The sequence below is a fragment of the Chrysoperla carnea genome, chromosome 2 (assembly GCF_905475395.1).
Source record: "Chrysoperla carnea chromosome 2, inChrCarn1.1, whole genome shotgun sequence".
Lineage (NCBI taxonomy): Eukaryota > Metazoa > Arthropoda > Insecta > Neuroptera > Chrysopidae > Chrysoperla > Chrysoperla carnea.
Window position 1 is genome coordinate 30,966,170 of NC_058338.1, and position 21,822 is coordinate 30,987,991.

Here is a 21,822-nt window from a genome sequence, read left to right on the forward strand (position 1 = left end):
GGTAGCTGTATCAGTTACCAATTTGTGACAACGTAGCTCATTTTGTATCATAACTCTCATTATTAAAAAAATTACAATTTTTTATTATCAGCTGGTACCCGGTGCAAGCTGTCGCAGAAAAAAAACCGCCGTGGAAATATTGTTTAAAATTTGAAATAGTTTTCATATATTTATACCAAATTATAACCAACACGTGTAATTGTTCAACGCACTTTCTTCCACTTAGCCGGTGTACAAAACACCAATTTTACTATCATCATTTCTTGAAGATCTATTTGAATTTTTAACGCCAGGTTTAATGCATATCGAATAATAAATTTTGAAATTCATTTTTTTTAAATCTATCGTTCAGGGTGTAATTTCAAGTCCGGCACCTATTGCGTCACAACGTCCTTCAATTTGCAATATAAAAAATCGGTGGATTGATTTATTACCGGTAATAAACTGTTAGACTTGATTATAAAATTGTTTTTATTTTTTAAAAAACTATTACAAAATGAAAATATTTTCTTTACTTGAAAAAAGAGCGAAATAAGCTTCGTCATAAGCACTGCTTCAATCAACTACGAAATTAATATTTAGTTGGAACTATTGACTTAAAAAAAGTGCTATAAGCTCCAGGGCTGTATAACCCGTGAATCATCCAGGCTTTGGCTTATACATTAGGTACAATATATTATACAAAAGAAAACTGTAATATAATCCCATTCAATTTCTATTTCAGTTCCATTTAAAAAAATATAAATCAATTTAAATGTAGATATTTTTTAAGAAATACCTTTCTACCTTCTATAAAGTATTAAATTATTTTTTTTCTTTATATAAATTGAATTAAACCATAGTCTTGATTTACTACAACACGAAACGTAAGTAGTAAGTTTTAGTAATAATAAAATAATAACGTTTCTGCAGAAAATCGAATTTTTCCACTTGCTTGATTTCTAAGCTATATTATACCTATATACCAACCATTTTATGTATTAAGGTAGAGTATAGTACCTTCTCAGATGCAGTGAATCATTCTGTAGTTTAACGACAGATAGTGATATCTATCAGATGGCAATTATATGTTGATAAATTTTGTTTAATACAAGGCAAGCATCCGTGAGACTTCATTAATTTTTTTTTTGTCATACTTGCTTTGATACAGCACATCGTGTGCAAAAAACACGATTTTTTGTATTATATTAATATATAAAATTTTTTTTAATTACGTTTAAAATTTAGTTTTTCTATATACGAGTTCCTTGTTGTTTTGGACGAAGTTCCTTAAAGCGGCTTACCATGGTGAGCAAACTGGCAAAAATCGTCATGTAACAAAAATCAGATATGCTTTGTGTGGGTGTGTGTGCCATATCAATGGCAACCACGATATGTTATCCTACTTTGTATTATTTTTATTTAATATGGCACACGAATTTGATATTTTTGTACTATTTATATCCTAAACTAGTTAGGGATGATAAATATGCATAACTACTTTTGGTTGTAAAAAGAATAAAAATGGCAAAATTCGTGTACTATAATTATGTGCGCCTTGCAACCTTGCCTACTTGACACTAGATATTGAATAGATTACCTATATGTGTTTATTTAACGTTTACGTTTGTTTCTGTACAGCTTCGTAAGGAACTTCGTTCGTAACGTGGATCCCACGATAGCAATCTTTTTTATTTAAATCACATTCTTTACAAATCATTGCATACTTTTGGTTACTAGGATATACGTTAGCGTAAGGGGAAAGTTAAAAAGTAGAAAATCCTCGATATCAATCCCGGGGCGTTATAGCAAATGTACTGTTACTAGGGGCTCAGAGTAGAGAATGAGCTTAAGAAGGACATTTTTCTTAGAGTGAAAGAGCTATAAAGAGGGACTATTTTCATTAAATGGCTTTATAAAAACATAAACGTAAATTTTCATTTTTAGTAGATACTACACTCTCTCCTATAAAATAAAAAGATAGCTTTTTGGATCATGAAATATTTTACAGTTAGTAATATTGTTTTCATTTTATTTGATTTTTTTTAATAATAGGCTCAATCCTGTAGGTACGTAGTTAATTTAAAATAAAAATACTTTTCTTTTCTTAGAAAATTTACTCTTAATGAAAACAGAAATTTGTATGCTGATGAATAAAATTTTTTCATTATTTCTAATGATTGAAATACAATTTAAGCAATGGAAAAGATAAGAATGTTCATTTGATAGATTTTGATAATCATTAAATATGTCTCTTTCTTGCTAAAAGCAGGCCACTCAAGAAAATAACTACGTTGAATTTTGAAAATGGAACGGTTAATTTATCTTAACTATTCATATTTTAACTTTTTTGGAAGCGATATATTTTTGAATCATATGCCATTAAGAGCTATATAACACTGGCAAAATACACTTATATGAACACATTCCGTATCAAGGTAGGTTAAATATTGTTAAAATTGATTATATGTTAGTGAATTTAATTCAAAGTGACTGTTTTTGAAAGTCCCTTTGATCATATCAGTTTTATTAATTAATTAATAAAACATTAAATACAATAATTAAACTTTTTATAAAACAGTTGCAATGTCTTTTTTTTTTTTAAAATATATAAGAGAATTCAGTTAATACCATTAGCATTGAAAATTATTTTTTCAATTTTATCAGGCATAATAGCCATTTACGCTACTTGCGTTAAATATAATATCGGGCCAGATACCTTCTTGAAAAAGCCACGCGCTCTTTTAAAGATTACGATAATGTTAAAAAAAACACACAGTATGTGTTACAATGCAACATATAAATAAAACTTTTATTTAAACGCATTTTTAATGAAAATCGACATCACAAGCTCAGTAAATATGTTTGTTAACAAAACATATCATTTTCTCGATTTGTTGCAATTTTTTAAGGGGTACGTACCCCTTTGATAAAATCGAGAAAATAGAAAAAAAAAATTTTTTTGGAATGTGACGAAACTGGGTGGATGGGGTAATTTTGACCCAAAAAGTATAAAAATCAGGTTAATTTAATGATTGGATGAAGAGTTTCTGAGATATCGCAATATTTGGATCGATTTTAGTCCGTATCTCAAAAACTATTCAACCAGTCGGCAAATGCACCCGATTTTTGTACTTTTTGGGTCAAAATTACCTTATATACTGAGTTTTATCGAAATTGGAGATGAAAAAATTTTCTCGATTTTTTGCAATTTTTTTAAGGGGTACCCCTTTGATAAAATCGAGAAAATAGCAAAAAAAATTTTTGTTTTGGAATTTGACGAAACTCGGTGGATGGGGTAATTTTGACCCAAAAAGTATAAAAATCGGGTTAATTTAATGATTGGATGAAGAGTTTCTGAAATAACGCAATATTTGGATCGATTTTAGTCCGTATCTCAAAAACTATTCAACCAGTCGGCAAATGCACCCGATTTTTGTACTTTTTGGGTCAAAATTACCTTATATACTGAGTTTTATCGAAATTGGAGATGAAAAAATTTTCTAGATTTTTTGCAATTTTTTTAAGGGGTACCCCTTTGATAAAATCGAGAAAATAGCAAAAAAAATTTTTTTTTTGGAATTTGACGAAATTCGGTGGATGGGGTAATTTTGACCCAAAAAGTATAAAAATCAGGTAAATTTAATGATTGGATGAAGAGTTTGTGAGATATCGCAATATTTGGATCGATTTTAGTCCGTATCTCAAAAACTATTCAACCAGTCGGCAAATGCACCCGATTTTTGTACTTTTTGGGTCAAAATTACCTTATATACTGAGTTTTATCGTAATTGGAGATGAACAAATTTTCTCGATTTTTTGCAATTTTTTTAAGGGAACGCCTTTGATAAATTCGAGAAAATTGCAAAATAAATTTTGGTTTTGGAATGTTATGAAACTCGGTGGATGGGGTAAACAATGTAGAAAGAGAGTACTTTCAAATGAATAGAAAATTTAAATGATAGAAATGGAGCTACTTTTTTTCCGTAGTTTTTCTAATGAGTACATTATTAATATAAAAGAAAAATTTTGAATAATAAAATGCAGAAAGAAGAAACTTTTTCATCATTGTATTACATTTTTACATAAAGAGAAATTAATGTCTTATTTAACAAGCAAACTTATTTACAATACCCAAAGGTACTATATAATGTATAAAATACTCTTAATGCCTACCATATAGTAGTGAATTTAGTGGTTTAAGAACAAGAAATGACCGTTTCATTTAAGGTTTAAGGGTGTCGATTTAATTTATAGGTAAGAGTGATATATATACACATTAAAATAAATACGTATGATTCAAAGTTGATCTCAAGAGTCGTAATGTCTAAAAGTAAATTAAGGCTTTGTAATAATCATTATAGGGAAAAAAACATCTGTTGTTATAGACCGTAAAACGGTAGCTGGATCTGTCTGGATGGGAGCTAAAGTCAAATACACGATTTGATAAGATTGACATGATATTATTGGAATTTCCGTGCGGCTAACCAAATTAAAAATTATCTCTACATTTCGAAACATTTCTTGTCTTTGTCCTCACTTATACTAAAGTAATTTAAAAATGGGCAGTAAGGCCTAAGTGTGTCTCTCGTGGACAGTCAATATACCTTAGCCTAACCTAACCTCGAATCTAAGGCAATAGGCACAAGGGTTGCAAGTTACAAGAGTTAAAATTAGTATCGGGTTTTCTACGAAAACAGGTTGATTTCCCGCCTTTTAAAGGAATTCCCGCCTTTCTAAGGAACCCAAAAAATTTTAATTAAATTTTTCAATATGCTATCTACACCGTTCATCGCAAACTTGAAGTGATGATGATAATGCCTTCTTTGAAGTGATAATGGTATATTCCTGGAACCGAAATCTTTTAGAATTATTTTCAGTGTCTGGAAAGAACCGGGAAGAAACAAGAAAGAGTACGTCATTAATTTTCTTCCATTACACCTTCAAAAGAAAAATTAGTGACGTACTCTTTTGTTGAGCCTACCAAATTTTTCTCTACGATTTTATTTCGAAAGACTGAATTTTCAAGTGAGTATGATGACATTAATAATTATTAAACCAATTAGAAAAATTCAACCATGAACATATTCAAAAACACAAATGCTTAAGTAAGACATGTTCAAGGTGGTATACAAGCACATTGGTGCAGTATTTTATAGCTCAAATATGAAGCCACTCACGAAGTTTCAAGTATGTATTTATCATTTAAAAGAGGTCGTGGTGTCCCACGGTCTATTTGTACGACATGTCTTGTTAACAATACATCGGATCAAAAACTGCTATAAATTTTTTTGCTTAGAATGAATGTTATCTCTGTATTATTTGAATGCACTATGAAGACAGTTTAGAATAGATATTAATATACGACGTTTGATACAGGTATGGAAGAAAGCTCAACAATACTGAGTAGATTGAATTGAAAATTAAATTTTCATTTTCATAATGTGTGAATTTTCAATATTTCAAGTGGAAAATTTTTTATTTAATAAATATTTTCAATGAAATACTTTCTAAGAAATATCTACTTTTATTAATAAAACACGTATTTACAATGGTTAAAACAGAATTAATATAATATAATATATTAAGGTATTATAATACTAATATATTTTATATATATTACATATTAATATTTATAAACTGTTGTAAAACTCACACTTCCAAACTCATATTCACATACACACATATACCATTCTCTCATATATTTATTTAAAAAAAAAACTGAAAATTCAATTTAAATATGAACGAAAATTTAACGACTTTCATTCATTTACATGTCGAAATGTCAAATAAACAACATTAATAATAAGATTTATTACTGGTGTTTATGTAAATAATAAACATGAACTTAACGAGTTGGAAATAATTCATGTGATAAATAAAAAATATCGTCAAGTAGAAATTCAATCCATGAGGGTTCCTAAAAATTCTAATGTTTCATTTATTGAATATTATTATTTATCTTTCCTTCGATTCATTTCTTCCTCCAATCAGAGCTAAAACATGCCATCATATTTCACCAAACAACCAAAAGGAAAGTTTAGTACTGGCGATAGCTCTAAACTATGATTAGTTATCGATCACATCTATAACTAACCATATATCGCAGCTCCACAATGGCAAAATCATGAACCTACTCATGAATACTTCCAATATTCGAGAAAATGACAAAATTATTTGATTTTTAAAATAAAAAATTGAAAAACAATTCAAATCCGTTTTGTACGTCTGTGGATCACAAAAAATATTTACTCACCTATGTTTCCCATTTTACAAACTCGACCTCATTTTTTACGTCAAAAGAACGCTATGAAAATTTCTGCTTGATATCTCTTTTTAATTATGTGATTTTATGAACACCTATTTGTTGTGTGCGTAGTCATGGTAGGGATAATTAAACAGATGCCAGCGCTTCCAGTGAATAATTTTGGCGATAAAGGAGGCTGTTATGACTAATTTGCAGTTCTTTACATGTTGATCTTATAGAAAATGACAAATTAAAATTACTGAAAAACACTAATTAATTAAACTTAATGCATTAAAAATTGTGAAAATAAGAAATCAAATTGCACAAATATTATTTTTCAAATGTAAATTATCATTATTATTTATTTAAATTTGTGAGACAATAATATTAAATTTTCAATGTAAGTCATGAATGCAATCCATACAATTATATATGCATCCATACAATTCTATAATTAAAGCAGTGTATCTTTACCATGGAAACGCCTCCTATAAAACTCACGCACGGTGCGAATGCCAAAATTTTGTTCATAGCATCAATATATTTAAGCGTTACAAACTTGGGACTTAATTTAGTATACCTCGATATATTTCATATATATTACATGGTATAAAAATGCTACCGAACGCAAAAGTGGTGTTATAAAATTGTCCTAACCATGAAACGTAAAGAAGCTGAAAATTTCGATTTGGCTCTTCAGACCGATGACAAGAACTTTCTCCTTTATAAAAGTGAGTTAAATAATATACTCACTACATATTCTGAAACATTACCTAAGTAGAAATTTTTTCTACGGATTCTAATTTATATACGATAATAACAAACGTTTTAGAAACAGTATTTATTATACAGTTGCAGAAAATTTAATAATTATATTTTAAAAACGATATATAAATATATACATATTTTTATATAGAAATAAATTTATATTCGAACATTATTCGAGTTTTATTTTATTGATTCCCAGTATTTTTAGGTATAATAATTTATGTGATGGTAACATTCTTTATTATATTTTATATATTTTTTTAAACAATGTGGTTTTGAAGTTTTGAATGAATGATTTTATTTATACAAATGGTGTATTGAATATTCAAAATGAGAAATCGTTTATACAAAATTATAAATTGAATGAAAATAATGGGAATGAGGATATTTTTAATCTACTCAGGGAGTTATGTGTAATTCAATGATCCTAGCATAATTTCATTCAAATTATATTTTACATGTAATACAGAGAATTTTTGCATGAATTGTGGCTCTAAACAAAATCCCAAATGTCCCTATCCGAGTCAAAGCTCACAGAATACGATTTTTCGCGCATATTTCGTTAACGATCACTGATATCGAAAAAATATTTGTGATCAAATTTGTAGATAAGGAAATTGCTCACAAAAAAACATACTTACTGTCATTTTAGGAAAATTCGAGAAAAAAAGTTGTAACGTACCGTAGGAACTCCTTAACGGTCAGTGTGGAATATTTGTAATTAAACGCTAAATGAATTTGATAGTTAACTTTTGGAGTATGAACTACCTTTATATTCATTATCGCTCTTCGATCAGAATGAAATATATAAAAATCTGAAATCTGCTTTTTATAAATGATTTTCACCAATAAATAGTGAATTATATATCTCTGATGCTACTTATATCATTGATGGAAGATTCTTTTTCCTCGTGTTGTATGGAATGAAGGAAAAACATTTAATTCAAGTTTTAATACATATCTCGATTATGTACATAGACATTATGGTAATAATGTCACTATCGTATTCAATGGTTATAGCGACCATAAACAAAATGTCATGTACTGACATTCTCTTCGATGGATCCATGACTATTTCAAAAAGTCAAGAAAAATTCATTGGAAATACAAGTAACAAGCATTGATTTATTTCTATGAAGCTGTTATATATTCCATTCTCATCGAAGAGCGATAATCAAAATGGAACTGGTTCATACTTCAAAAACTTTTGAAGTTGATTGTCAAATCTTTTTGTAATACTGATTTCATTTATATTCTTAAAAACCGTTAGTCTTGCACAAAAAAATAACAGTATGTTTTTTGTAAGCAATTTCCTAGTCAAAACATTTGAACACCATTATTTTTTCGATAACAGTCACCGCTAAAAATATTCATGAAAAATCGTATTTTGTGACCTTTGACCTCGGGTAACTTTTGTAGCGGAATAAGAATTGATGAGGACTTGAGCAATTTAACCTAGAACCACAAACATAACTTTCATGCTAGAATCCAACTTTCTGTTACGTTTGTTTCCGCTTTATGATAAAATAAGTAATATCTATTCGGATATTTTGAACATTGCTCGAAAACAGTGCCTATAACTTTTTTTAATGTTGATCATTCGATTTGGATTTGGATACCTATTTTAAGAATACTTATATATTCCACAGAATTATTATTGATAATGGTGGAAATCTACAAACAGTAATTATTTAATCTTGAAGTCCAAAGCAGCGATAGCTTAAAATTTTAGCTACCAAATATTATGGTTGCGATAAGAATGAATACAAGGTATCTTAAAAAGCGTATTAGAGGTTAATTGAAACTATTTAATACTCAGGTAAACTTTCAATACAAATCATTATCTATTTTCTAATGGTTTTTCGCATTTCTGAAAATTTTAATTTACAGAAACTATTTTAATGCAGATTTTATTATTATTTATTTTCCAATTGCATTAATACCTGTTATTACTTCAGGCTACATACGTTTGATGTTCCATTTTTAAATAAGAACTTCGTAAGTGGTTGCGACTCTCGAAGCTTTTTCCAGAAGATTCTATTAATTCCTTCAGATGAGTAAATGTACATGAACATTTTTCTTCTACCGTCTAGACAGAAAACTAATCAACCACAATTTGTTTTCTGGGCATAAAACATCCTACAAATGAATGTTGGTAAAGAACATATACCTTAATTATCTTAATACATCTTACTCTACCGTTTCAATCCCTGTAGGTACTCTTGTTGTGGATGTTGCATGATGCACATAAAAATCAATAAATAAAAAGTTCAATTTCAAAAGATACATTATATATTTTATTATTTACAAGAATGGTAAAAAATATAACATATTTTGTATTTGTATTAGATATGTATTCAACAAAAAATACATGCAACTGATATAATATATATAAATATATGAATTCTATGTCCTTTTTCACGTTTACAAAAAAAAGGAACACTTCTTCTTGAGTACAGTATGTAATACGAACTATATTTCTATTGGAAAAGTGAGAATATAATTAAAAGTTTTCAAATCATTACTCGGGATAGATTAATATTCAGGCACGGGCGCAAGAATTATCCAAGGAATTATACAAACTTTTGTTCGCCATGGTAGGTCATAAAGTCAATAAAAACAAGAAATTCTTTTTTTCGAGGAAGAGAACACTTATTAAGCTCAAAATGTGAAATTAAGGTTTTTTTTTTTTAATAAGTGAATTCTGCGAGGTTGTATGGATGCATATATAATTGTGTGGATTGCATTTATGACTTACATTGAAAATTTAATATTATTGTCTCGCAAATTTAAATAAATTATTATGATAATTAATTAAGTTTAATTTCTTATGTGTTTTTCAATAATTTTAACTTGACATTCACTATAACATTTACATGTAAAGAATTGCAAATTAGTCATAACAGCCTCCTTTAACGCCAAAATTTTTCACTGGAAGCGCTGGCATCGATTTTATTGTCCCTACCATGACTATGCACACAACGAATATTATTATAAGCTAGCATTAACATTTTAACGAAACTTTTTGCTTTTAAAAGTTCAGAGCAAATATTTTAAATAATTTGATGTCATATAACATTTAATCATTTTCTGAAACACATAACTAGCAGAAAATATGCAAGACGATAGTTGTTAACAGAAAAGATGAAAGAGTTTTATAAATTACGTTTGTAAAAAATAGATAAGATTATTGTAAAGATGTCTATGAAAATATATCACTCGTTAATACTCGCGTCTGTTTTTTGATATTTCCGTTACTAATACTTTCATTTCTGTATCTTTTTAAGATCATTTAAATGATTGGAATATATTATACTAGAAGCGCCCCGCAGCGTTAACCACGATTAAAAGAGTTTTTATCGATGAAAAGTTATCAAGTTCACGACTTTTACAAACATGGTTCCTGTATGCTTTCCCACAGGGACAGTGTATTTTTCCGGGACAAAAATTAGCCTGTGTCATTATTTGACCCCTAAACTACACACTAACTATCCAAAAAATCATGTCGATCCTTTGTTCTATGAAAAATTAAAACAAATCTATTCTAAAGAGACCATACATTCTACGTCTATCTCTGTGCCAAATTTCATCCAGATCCGTTTAGCCGTTCAGGCCTGATAGAGTAAGAATCATCCATTCATCCATCCAAGCTCCGCTTGGATATAATCCGTTTCGAAAAATCCTTATCTTTTATTTCGAATCAATATTATTTGAACTTGAGAGAGCTCCATAGAAATAAATTGGATGGAATATTTTGTGGCTAATGAGATTTTTTCAAGCACTAAAATTTCCCTAATTTTTGAGAAAAATTAACCAGATGTCCACTCACATATGTTTTTTCTCACAATGATTTAATCCAATTAGTAACGTTCGATGCTTTATAGAAAACTTAAATGTTCCTTACGTACAAGCATTGTAAAATGAATTCTTTTAAAATAGTTTTTAATATCCTGAAAAGAGACAACTTCATATACAGTAAAACAATAAATATTTTCCTGTTTTTGTTAGAATCATATTTATCATAATACTTGTCATTATTATAACTATAATTAAAGAAAATAAAAAATAAATTACTCATGCAATTTAAAACCATACCATAAGTTACTGCAGATTTATGGACATGCGTAGTATTTGTCATTCGCTATAGAAACGCTAAAAATTTGAGATAATATTGTTAAGTTGTCAAGGTCGTGGCTTGGCAACTTGGAAAAGGAAACTTTCCTGATAAGTAATCAAGCGTTAAAAAATTTTAAGCAGCTACGCAAGCTTACAATTGACGAATACCGTTACTCAAATAAGGAAAAAATTTAATAAAAATTGCTTTGTCTGAATGTGTCTTTCAACGGACATCTCATTCGTTCGAATAACATAAATTTTTCACCTTTTTATAAAATTAGTTTCTTACTAACTTCTACCCGGGATTCACCGTGTTAATGATTCATTTCAATGAATTTTAAAAGGATTCGTATTACTCGTGATATATACAACGCCTGCTTTAAAGAACAATCAACCACATGCTATCCTTCCAACCCACTTCCTCCTGCTTAGCCCGCTCCTTAAGCTCCAGCTTATATATTTCCAGATATTTAGAATAAGTATAAACTATGAATATGCTAGTGAAAGTGGTTCCGGCACCCATCACAGAAAAAAGTTATAAGAGGTGGAAAATGCAAAAAAAAAAACCAACGAAATTTCTACTCTTATTTTTTCAATTTACGGGAGAAGTGGGTTGCGTTAAAAATTTTAATTTTTGGTTTATAGTTTTAACTTTGCTTTTAATTAAATTTCTGAATTTCAACATAAGTTTCATAGAGTTGAATGCAAAAAACTATATATTTCTAACAAGCAAACGGTAGCTCCTAGTAGTTTTTGCGTGAAAACGTAACAGATAGACAGAGGTATTTTCGCATTTTTAGAATAGTTAAGATTTGTATAACGTACTCAATGAATATTCATCAATATTGTGTAGCTAGTATTTTTGTAGGCTTTCATAGATCAACTACAGCCACTCAAATTCTCAGCATTTTTTCAATGACGTTCAAATACCACGCCTGGCTCTAGACGTATTTTAACAAAGTTGCAAGTACATTTAACATTAGTTTCAATACAGAAAACAAGTAACAGTTATTTTATGATGATTGATAGGACCCTTACAATTGTGTTTAAAAAAAAAAAATATTTATAAAATAATCTCTCTTCCAAATGAAACAGACCATAAATGTAAAAAGTGAGGTTGTGAAAATGATTGATTACCACATTATAACCAATTTATATGTATATGATGGTTAGTCACTGAATACAATTATTTCAATTTCTTTTTGCATCGGTATGTAAATTTTTTTATTCAGTACCATTAAAAATTTAACTACATTTTTCATAGACCGAATGTAGATAAATTTATGTTGTGATGAACTGATGTAGATAAACTTTAGTAATATCGGCATTTGACATTCATGGATGATAATCCAGATTTTTTATTTATTTTTTTTTTTAATGAACCAAAATTTCTATTTGAAAGTTAAAATATGTGATCGTTTTTGAAAAGTTTAAAATTCCTTCAATCTAACAAGAAATTAAATAATTTACGTTTTTTTATTCCGAACTATAAGCGGTTGTAACATTAATTAAAGCGCAACGTGGACATGACCTAAACAAAAATTTCCGTCATGAGTTTGGTTTCTGAAATTCAAAAAACTTTATAATCGTTATTATTATTTTTTTTTTATATTAGGTACTACACTACAAATGAAAAATTTTAAAAATCCCCGACTAATACGGTTTTATGATGCAACTCTCTCCAAACTGAACCGATTTTTTAAGAACATAGCTAAGAACACTCTCCTTATTATATCTCTTTGCAATGAAGTAAATAAAAGCTATCATAAAAATAAGAGAAATATGATGGAAGTTCTTAAAAATAAATTACTTTTTTTCCCTATCTTTGCTACAATTTTTTGCACATATAATGTTTAATATTCATACACTTTCTTGCAGTTCATGGGAAAATATTTTATTGCAATAATATATTAAAAATAATTTTTGCTCTCTGTCAATCATAGATATCCATATGCATTTAAGCTTGGGGTACTCAATTTCAAATGTTCTAGAACAATTTAAGCGTCTTAAGCATATACAAATTTGACTGTTATATGTAGTTACATGGTGGAATCAATTTTTTTTAATGTCCGGTTATGTACATTGTACATTAAATACATATCAAAATACTTATATAATGATCGCAAACTCATAAATCGTAAACACTTCAAACTTACACCGACTACATTTAAATAACTGTTTCTTGAAGCACACAGTTTTCAAAAATATTAAAGAAAGATGAAGCTGATATAAAAATGTCTTTTAGTACATTTTTCAGTTGAATATAACCGTACTTATATAGACTAGTTGAGGAAGAGAATGAGAAAAAGAAGAATATGATCATGACTGCAAGTTATGATGAGCATATAAAAAAAGCTTCATATGGCAACTGTTTGATAAAATTCAAAAATGTAGTAAAGTATTATGACGATACAGTCAAACAAATATAGGTACAACTATACACATATAAATAGTAAGTAGCATATATACATGCACAGTAGTTGAATGTTTCAATATTTGGTATGCGGTGTAATAATAATATTATACGTATGTGAGGGTATAGTAGAGGACGTGAAATAGTCTCCAACATAACATTCATTAACATACGTTTAGAAAGTGTTCTCGTAATGGCCGCATTCGAACTATACGGTGATGAAGAGAATTTCAAAGTGGGACGATAGTTATAAAACGTGTTAGTTTCCTTTGTACTTGACGTTGACAATTGTAAACTAACATGATTCTATCTATTTTTATACCATCCTCAATAAATCAACAAATAGTTCTCCACACTCTAGCAGAACATTAAAAAGGTTATAAACTTATTTAGAGATATCTAAGACATGAACCCTGGTTAAATCTAGTGAAAATAGTCCTTACTTGTTAGCGGTTTTCCAGATAAGAATGGTCAAAATTCCAATTGAATTTCAAGCACTGCGATTATATTAATTACTCTATCGATTTGAAATTTGTATATCTTATAGGAATTCATATTCTGCCTTGGGTACTATTACCTTTCTAAAATCCTGTTTACTTCGTCAATTTTCGTTGTTCACATCAATGTATAGTAGCACCTGGGTGTGACCGATAAAAATTGGAAAAATTAACAGCTCTATAGTACCCAGAGCACTTAAAATCGATAGATTAAAGGATATAATCGTAGTGCTTGAAATTCAAATGTAATTTTAACCATTCTTATTTCGAAAACAGCTTTTCTTTATGAATTTTTTTTCCATCTAAGAATATTTTTTAAAAAAATGATAAAGTTTCACACCAATCAAAGAATGATTTCATGCTAATCTTTCCTTTCATAATATATTTTTTTTAATAAAACCATCTGAAATTTATAATTTGCGCTTAATCTTAAATTCATATAAATTCACTTATAGTTTTAATGCAGATATGATTTACATATTTGAAAGATCCCAATAACATATGCTCTCGTAACCATAGTATGCGAAAAACATTTGTTCATCTTGATCTGTAAGTTGAAGTACTGTAGATAGTGCTTGTACAGTGTGAATAAAAATAGATACCAACAAAAATATAAAAAATAGATCATTATTTATTATTCTTTATGAATCATACTGATATTTGACTTCCATTACACAACAAACTTTGTGTACCTATCTCTATTGATATAAATAAAATAGAAAATGTCTCTTTGACTACCATATCGCAGCAGTTTTTTGTAATATGTTTTAATATAAATAATAAAAACATTTTAAATTATTCCACAGAAGCTTATAACTTTTTCATTTCGCATTTTGATCTAAGAAAAAAATATATTTTAAAATAATTTTTTTTTAATGAATTTGAAGACATAAAATTATGAGATTTTAAATTTAAGTCTGAAAATCATCCCTCTCATTTATCCTATAATTGTCTTACCTGCACCTCCACCATTTTTCCTCCACTCCAAACTTATTGTATTGTCATCGGTCCATGATAAGTGTGCAAATGTGTTTAAAAACTACACAATTTAGTTCTTTGAACTTTTAAGAGATAGAAATCTCCTGATTGGTAACTTAGGACTTTACATTATTGGTTTAATGTGCCTAATTTCATACCAAGCAGATCAGATAATATCAAAGAGCGGAAAAGGAGCTCAATGTTTATGAATTTGATCCTTTTAACCTCTTTTAATGTTATTTATTTTGGTGTGAAATTAGGTACTACAGGCAAACAACTTCAATTCGCACCAAGTTTGAACTTTTTATCTCTAAAGCTCTGGAGTACGGCAAACACAAACTTTTTTGCATTTAGAAACATAAAGCTCCAAACTAGAGGAACAAATTTTTCCCTTGGTGTGATTACAATAACTTCTATTTTTCATTTTTGTTTTTTGCATACATGTGAGTAGAAGTTAAAAATATTTCCTGACGTCTGCTTGCCCGCCTCAAAGTCTCGAGTTTTTCTATCAACAAAATTTGTTTTTTATTTTTCTTTCAATGTTATTTACATCAAAATTTTAATTTATTTTTTAAATTTGTTTATTCAGGAGAAATATTTTTATATTTATGCTATGGATAGAAATAGTTAATTAATTTTAATATCAGGATTCGAAAAACAAACTTTTTATACTCTGAAAATGAATTCAAAATCCTTTTTTTTTGTTTGTCCAAAGCCAAGTGGTAAGTTTGTATTAATGACGTTATTTTAATAGCCAATGCAAGCTGTATAAGATGTATTTAGCTGCTCAGATAATTAGCTCTTAGTCCCAGTAAGACTGGATATCCAAATAATAATAATCAGTAGACAGATACTCGAAAGATGATGAAACTTTCAAACGAAAAATCTATCTTTTACAATCTGACCCACCGTTAACGAGCCAGGAATTTGTGAAAAATTCTCTGTTGATATTAAGAAATCAAGACATGCAATTATGTAATTTGACTATAAATTGTGTTGAATTTCATTTCCTACAACTTTGTTTTTTTATAAAAATTTCGATTTTGCTAATATAAATGGAATAATATTTAAAATAAAAACTATCCTCCATTTCGTTAGCGGTACGTCAGATCGAAAAAGGTGAAAGGAATTATCGTCGTAGAATCATCACAAAAAACTCAACATATTAAGGTCATCACTCATTTTGCGAGTGCAGAGAGGTTAAGTATTATTTTAATAATTTTTCGATGGTTCCCATTTTATTTTTTAAAGACTGTAACTATGTTTGTATCGACACAACTCAGAAAGTGATAATGGAAGTTGATTTGAGATTAACAATAAAATTTTTATGTTACAAATAAAAAAAAATATTCATTTTAATATATGGACTCCTCAAATATACTCAACCTTTTTCACATAAAATTTTAACTGGTATAAGTTATAGCATCTGATAGTGCTGTTAAAAAGATAATTCTTAAGTTAAAATATTTGAACACGAAAACATGCAATGCATGCAATTTGAAGTAATGAATTTCTTAATGCATTGTCCGGAAAATCTGTTTTACTTTAATTTATGGGATATTGAACTTTATTAAAAATATGTTTTGATATACTGAAAAAATTGTTTGACATTGACGTTATCAGATTTTGAATAGTGCCGAATAAAACACACCTGTTTATAACTTAATTAAATTAATTAACTGAAAAATTGATATGTACATTTCAGACGGATATATTCCCAACTCCAGTCTTCTTACAATTCGAGAAAAAGATTTGCAGGACTTGTTTATAAGTTAGATTACAACGACAGAATGCTTCAGAAAATCTCACACGATAGAATAATTGATACAGTAACATCAAACAAACAGATCAGTAACGGATTTTCATTCACTGTATTGCTTAGCTTTGATTACTTGGAATTGACTTACATAATTATGAGTTAAAATTGAGTTTGATTTCATTAATAAGTAACTTAGGTCCATTGCATCTTGTAAACCGTAAGATATAAAACAAAAGTGAAATTGTAAAAAATGTGTCTTAAACAAAAATAAACAACTTATATTTGTAACATTTTTTTGTAAACATAATTGGTTTCCTCTGAAAGAGCAAATTAAGGCAAAAGTATAGTGCTCAATTTCTCCAAAACAGTATAAGAAAAATTTTTTTATACCTCAAAAAATTTTCGAAAGGATAACAAATGGTGGCCGTAAGACCGCCATAAATAGATTTCTTTTCTTAGCTTTTCTAAATTAAAAATAATTCAAACATTTATGATAATAATGTCTATACAGGATATTTCCACAGCTAACTCATTTTCTCTTGTTATTTGTTTGTTTACGCCAAGAGTTAGAGAAAAGTAGTTCATATCTCGTTAACTTTAATGGAAAATATTAATTTTACCCAATTTTGACCAAGACGTATAACTTGATCGCCAAATTTTACGGCTTCACTACCATGTGCAGTTATATGCCGTCAAAATCGAACGCTTCTAATGGAAAACTTTCCACAACTTATTTATTGCTTCCTTTAAAATACATTGATGGAAAATTCGGATGGAAAAAAATGCTCAACACAAAGTTTACCCGTTAAGTACAACAAAAGGTGTAAAAACAATGTTATAAAATTTGATTATTACATAGAAATCATCCTTTATAAAACTATAAACTATGTAGCAAAAAATATACTATTTTTTCCGTTCAGTTTTTATGTGCATAATAGAAAAACTATATAAATAGTGTTATTTTAATACTTTAATATAGATACAATGTTTAAAATAATAATATACATAAACATATATGCATGGCATTCAGACCGACCCGGACGCCAGTACTACACATTATATCTCTGAATAATATTATAGCATAATATATATTTTGATAGATAATAAATTTTTTAACTCAAAAAATACTATGTACACAAATAGTATGGTTCCTAAACATCAGTTTAAATCATTAAATCATGAAGGTATTATAGAAGTGGAGATGCAGCAATGATGTCTAAAATGTTATCAGGTACCAATACGGTACAATACACTTGATCAGCAGTTACATACTATTTCACCCCAAAAAAATACATATTTCAAGACTTTGTCCACAATCATACAACTAGTCCTTCAAATAGTAGCATTTCATAGAAAAAATTATGATCAGTTCATTTTATTTCATAAATTATATTTAGTCCGGCAATGTCGAAATAGCCAGATTGGTACTACAAAAGGTGGAAAAATTCTCCTGTACAATAAATAATTTTCTCTTGTTGCACAGTTTACTATAGTAACTCCATATAAAGGCAATAAATATGTTGTGGTCTGAACGCAATATACAAAAAAGTTTCATGTTTTCTTCTTGCCGAAACAAAATTTCTAGCTAAACAACCGCACTAAACAGTATAGCCTTGTTATAACTCAAGACTATGTAGCTATAATGACATGCATAAATGAAATATTGCATACAGTGCATATTGCTTATTCATCTTTAGATTACAATTTACTGTGCTAGCTCAATATTTTTTTTTTTTTTTTTTTTTTTTTTATCACTTAAATAACATTTTTGTGAACTTTGAACGATAATTGAAAGAGTTCCTGTACTTTTAAAAATCACAAATTTATTAATAAAAAAAAGTAAAAAATTAGAACTTATCAATTTTAGAAACTCTATTGCTTGTTGTGTTAGTTATATTAAAATTTTCAAAACCAAATAACTCCTCGAGTCAAAAAATAATACATTGATTGTCAGAGTATTAATTAAACTTTGCATAAATTGTAAGATGAATAGTACTAAACAAAATCTTCAAAATACGTTTTTGTCATTTAGCTATTTAAAATTGAAACTTGGTTGTATATTAATTTTTCTTAAGAAAAATGATTTCTTGATTTTGATGTTGAGCAACGTGGCCAAGATTATTGTCAGGGTGAGCCATTTGTAGCGAACCTAACCTTTTTGGTATTATATTTTCCAAACTCTTTTTGTATGCCTCTAAATAATCGTAAAAAGTCCTTTGCAAATTATTTTTAATTGTCAGGATTAGAGAACGATTCACAATTTCGACTACTTATAATTGTAAAGGTATGTATAGTTTTATAATGTTAAATATCTCGAAAATGTCGTATTAACAAGGTTACTCAAAATAGCACAGCTAAAAAATCATTATACATAGTTATCATTCACTCCTAGCTTCATAAGCTGTATGATTAGATTACCTATTAACTTTTAAAATTAAAATCATTCAACATACCTGGATGTATTACTGCCTTCAGGACGTGCAATATTTGCCACATGACTGAACACATATATACGAGCTGACCCCCGATACCACTTTATACTATGTAAATCACCACATTTAGCCGAATCAATATCACATGGTAATAAGATTGATGCACCCTTCTCAGCTTGTACATTTTTCTGTGTGCCTGAAAAAAAGAAATATCAAATTTACAATTTTTGTCTGGGAGCTAAGTTTATTGTCGGAAATAAAATCAATATAATTGTATAAATAAAAAAACAGTCAGTCAGTCACGGAGACTATCGACGGAAGTGAAAACTTAAAACTTTGGAATAACTGACCTTTAGCCTGGCTGGAGCCTTCGATAGTGAGGCTCACTGCGCATGCATATAGCTTTGATAAATACCCATTCACAATACCTGAATAATAATACCTCAATACTATTCAAACAGCTGTTCACAATTTTAGTAAATATGGTGGGAGCGCAAATATATACATTTGAATGGTAAGATGTAGTATATTATTTGATATGCGTTTCCACCATTTATATCAAGGGATTTAAATATTTTGGTGCGGAACCTTCATAAACATTTTGAAGTGGACCGAATTGTGAATATAAACCACCCGCGATGACGCGAATTCCATGACTTTTGTTCATCCAAAAAGTGCTCAACGTGGCAAAAGAAGTTTTCACTTCAAAAATACTATATAGGATATCTAAAGCTTCATCCCCAATAAAAACCATTATTAATTAAGCACTTAATTAAGTTGAACTGCATTTTATCAGTACTGATTAGTTTCTGAAACGAGGTTTTATATTATCCCGTTATTATTGCAGATATTTCACAGGAAATACACACAACTGTTTCATGAGAGTTCCAATGGTATAGAATCGATATAGATATTCAATCGAAACCTATCTTTACAGGTTTTCATTGAATGATCTGTACCAAATTTACAATAATGGAATATATGTTTTTTTTAATTTTTTTCATTAAAAATTTTAATTATTGTATCGAAAATAACTGTTTTATGAGAGTTTCTATTTATCTCTAATCAGCTTATTTTATCTTACATCTGTATATATAACACTCGACACAAATTATATAGGTAATTTCAATAAAAATTCTGCTCATTTATTGACAGTTGAATTATTATCATTCAGAGAGAGAAAAGTTGTTTCATAAGAGCCATAAAAGACGTTAATTGAAGCCCACTTAACGAAAGGCAAACATTGGGTTAGTGTATACAGTAGATACTTATAAAGCTCGCCCATACCTTGCAAATGTACAAAAAAGTACATTTTTCTATCCATTGTGAAGTGCTAAAGTTTACATTATTATAGGTTTAGATACGTTTGTATTATGTTTACGTTCAGTACTATTACTTGTGGTGTACTAAGAAATTTTGATTCAAAATGGATTTGTTTTAAATAATTTTGACAAAGTTTATTTAATAATTGTCTGAAAGGCGTGTATTTTTCTACAAAAAGGTTATCATATAATATTGCTCCGGTAATGTGCTTTTTATAGAAAAAACACATGATATTTATTTTGAAATTGTTAAACTTTTAAATTGCCTTTTAAGGCTAGAAATCTGTTCGGAAAAATTAATTTCCCGTTATCTGTTCATTGGCCTTCATGTGAAATACCAGAAAACCGATTTTCTTTTAAAATACTAAAAATTTCGGTCAAACCGAAGTCAATTTTTTTAGTTTTTATCTAGTGACTCTGCTGATATGGGTACCTCCTACCAAAATCAATTATATATAACACGGTTTAAGCCAAATCTTGAAATTTGACTTTTATGTGGTCTTTTATCCCTAATCTATCGAAATAGTCTACCGATTTTACATATTCCAGCAGAAAATAATTCAATATTTCAACATCACACAGGGGCAGAACTAAAAAAAAGGGGTGTTTTAAGTTTGACCGCTATGTGTGTGTGTCTGTTGGCCTGTCTGTCTGTGGCATCGTAGCGTCTAAATGGATGAACCCATTTTAAGTTTTTTTTAGTATTCTTAGCTTTCAAGTGCGAGTTTAGGATTCCATATCCGAAAAAAATTAAAAAAGTGGCGATCTTCAAAATACTTTAAGAAAAAAGGTAATTTAATGGAGACTGTTCTTATATATGTTTCAAGTGTAAGTTTAGGGTTCCGTACTTGAAATAATATATTGGGCTAGTTATTGAGCTACTTAAGCTCACAAAATTCTGAATCAGATATTCAGTGCAGCACTAATCTCTCTTTTCCAGTATTTCTATTATATTAGGTTTATAACATAGAATTGTATATGCGGTTTGTTTAATCACCTTACTATAACACATATCGTTTCTACCTACTATGCTCTGTACTGTATACCAACCATCTTATACACAATAGTTTATATTACAACAACGATTTCAAATGGTTTCCATTTCTCAAAGGGGTCATTAATTCTTATATAGATTGGTTTGAACTATACTATAATATAGTATATTATCATAATACATATAATATACTTGTAAAGTTTAACTAGTTCATTTATACACCAACCAAGAACTCACCATCATTGAACATTGAACATATAGTGGTGATAGGAGCAATAATATGGCTCTACCAACACACGATCACCTACCTCTATCAA

The 21,822-nt window shown here is 28.7% G+C and overlaps 1 protein-coding gene across 1 annotated transcript in view; it reads right to left on the bottom strand.

Moving 5' to 3' along the window:
- The window catches only part of LOC123292624 (hemicentin-1), a 963,326-nt gene that overhangs the window by 347,014 nt on the left and 594,490 nt on the right, over positions 1–21,822 (bottom strand). Inside the window, exon 2 of the mRNA XM_044873338.1 lies at positions 19,211–19,385. Within this exon, the coding sequence (XP_044729273.1) occupies positions 19,211–19,385 (175 nt within the window). The remainder of the gene's footprint in view (positions 1–19,210; positions 19,386–21,822) is intronic.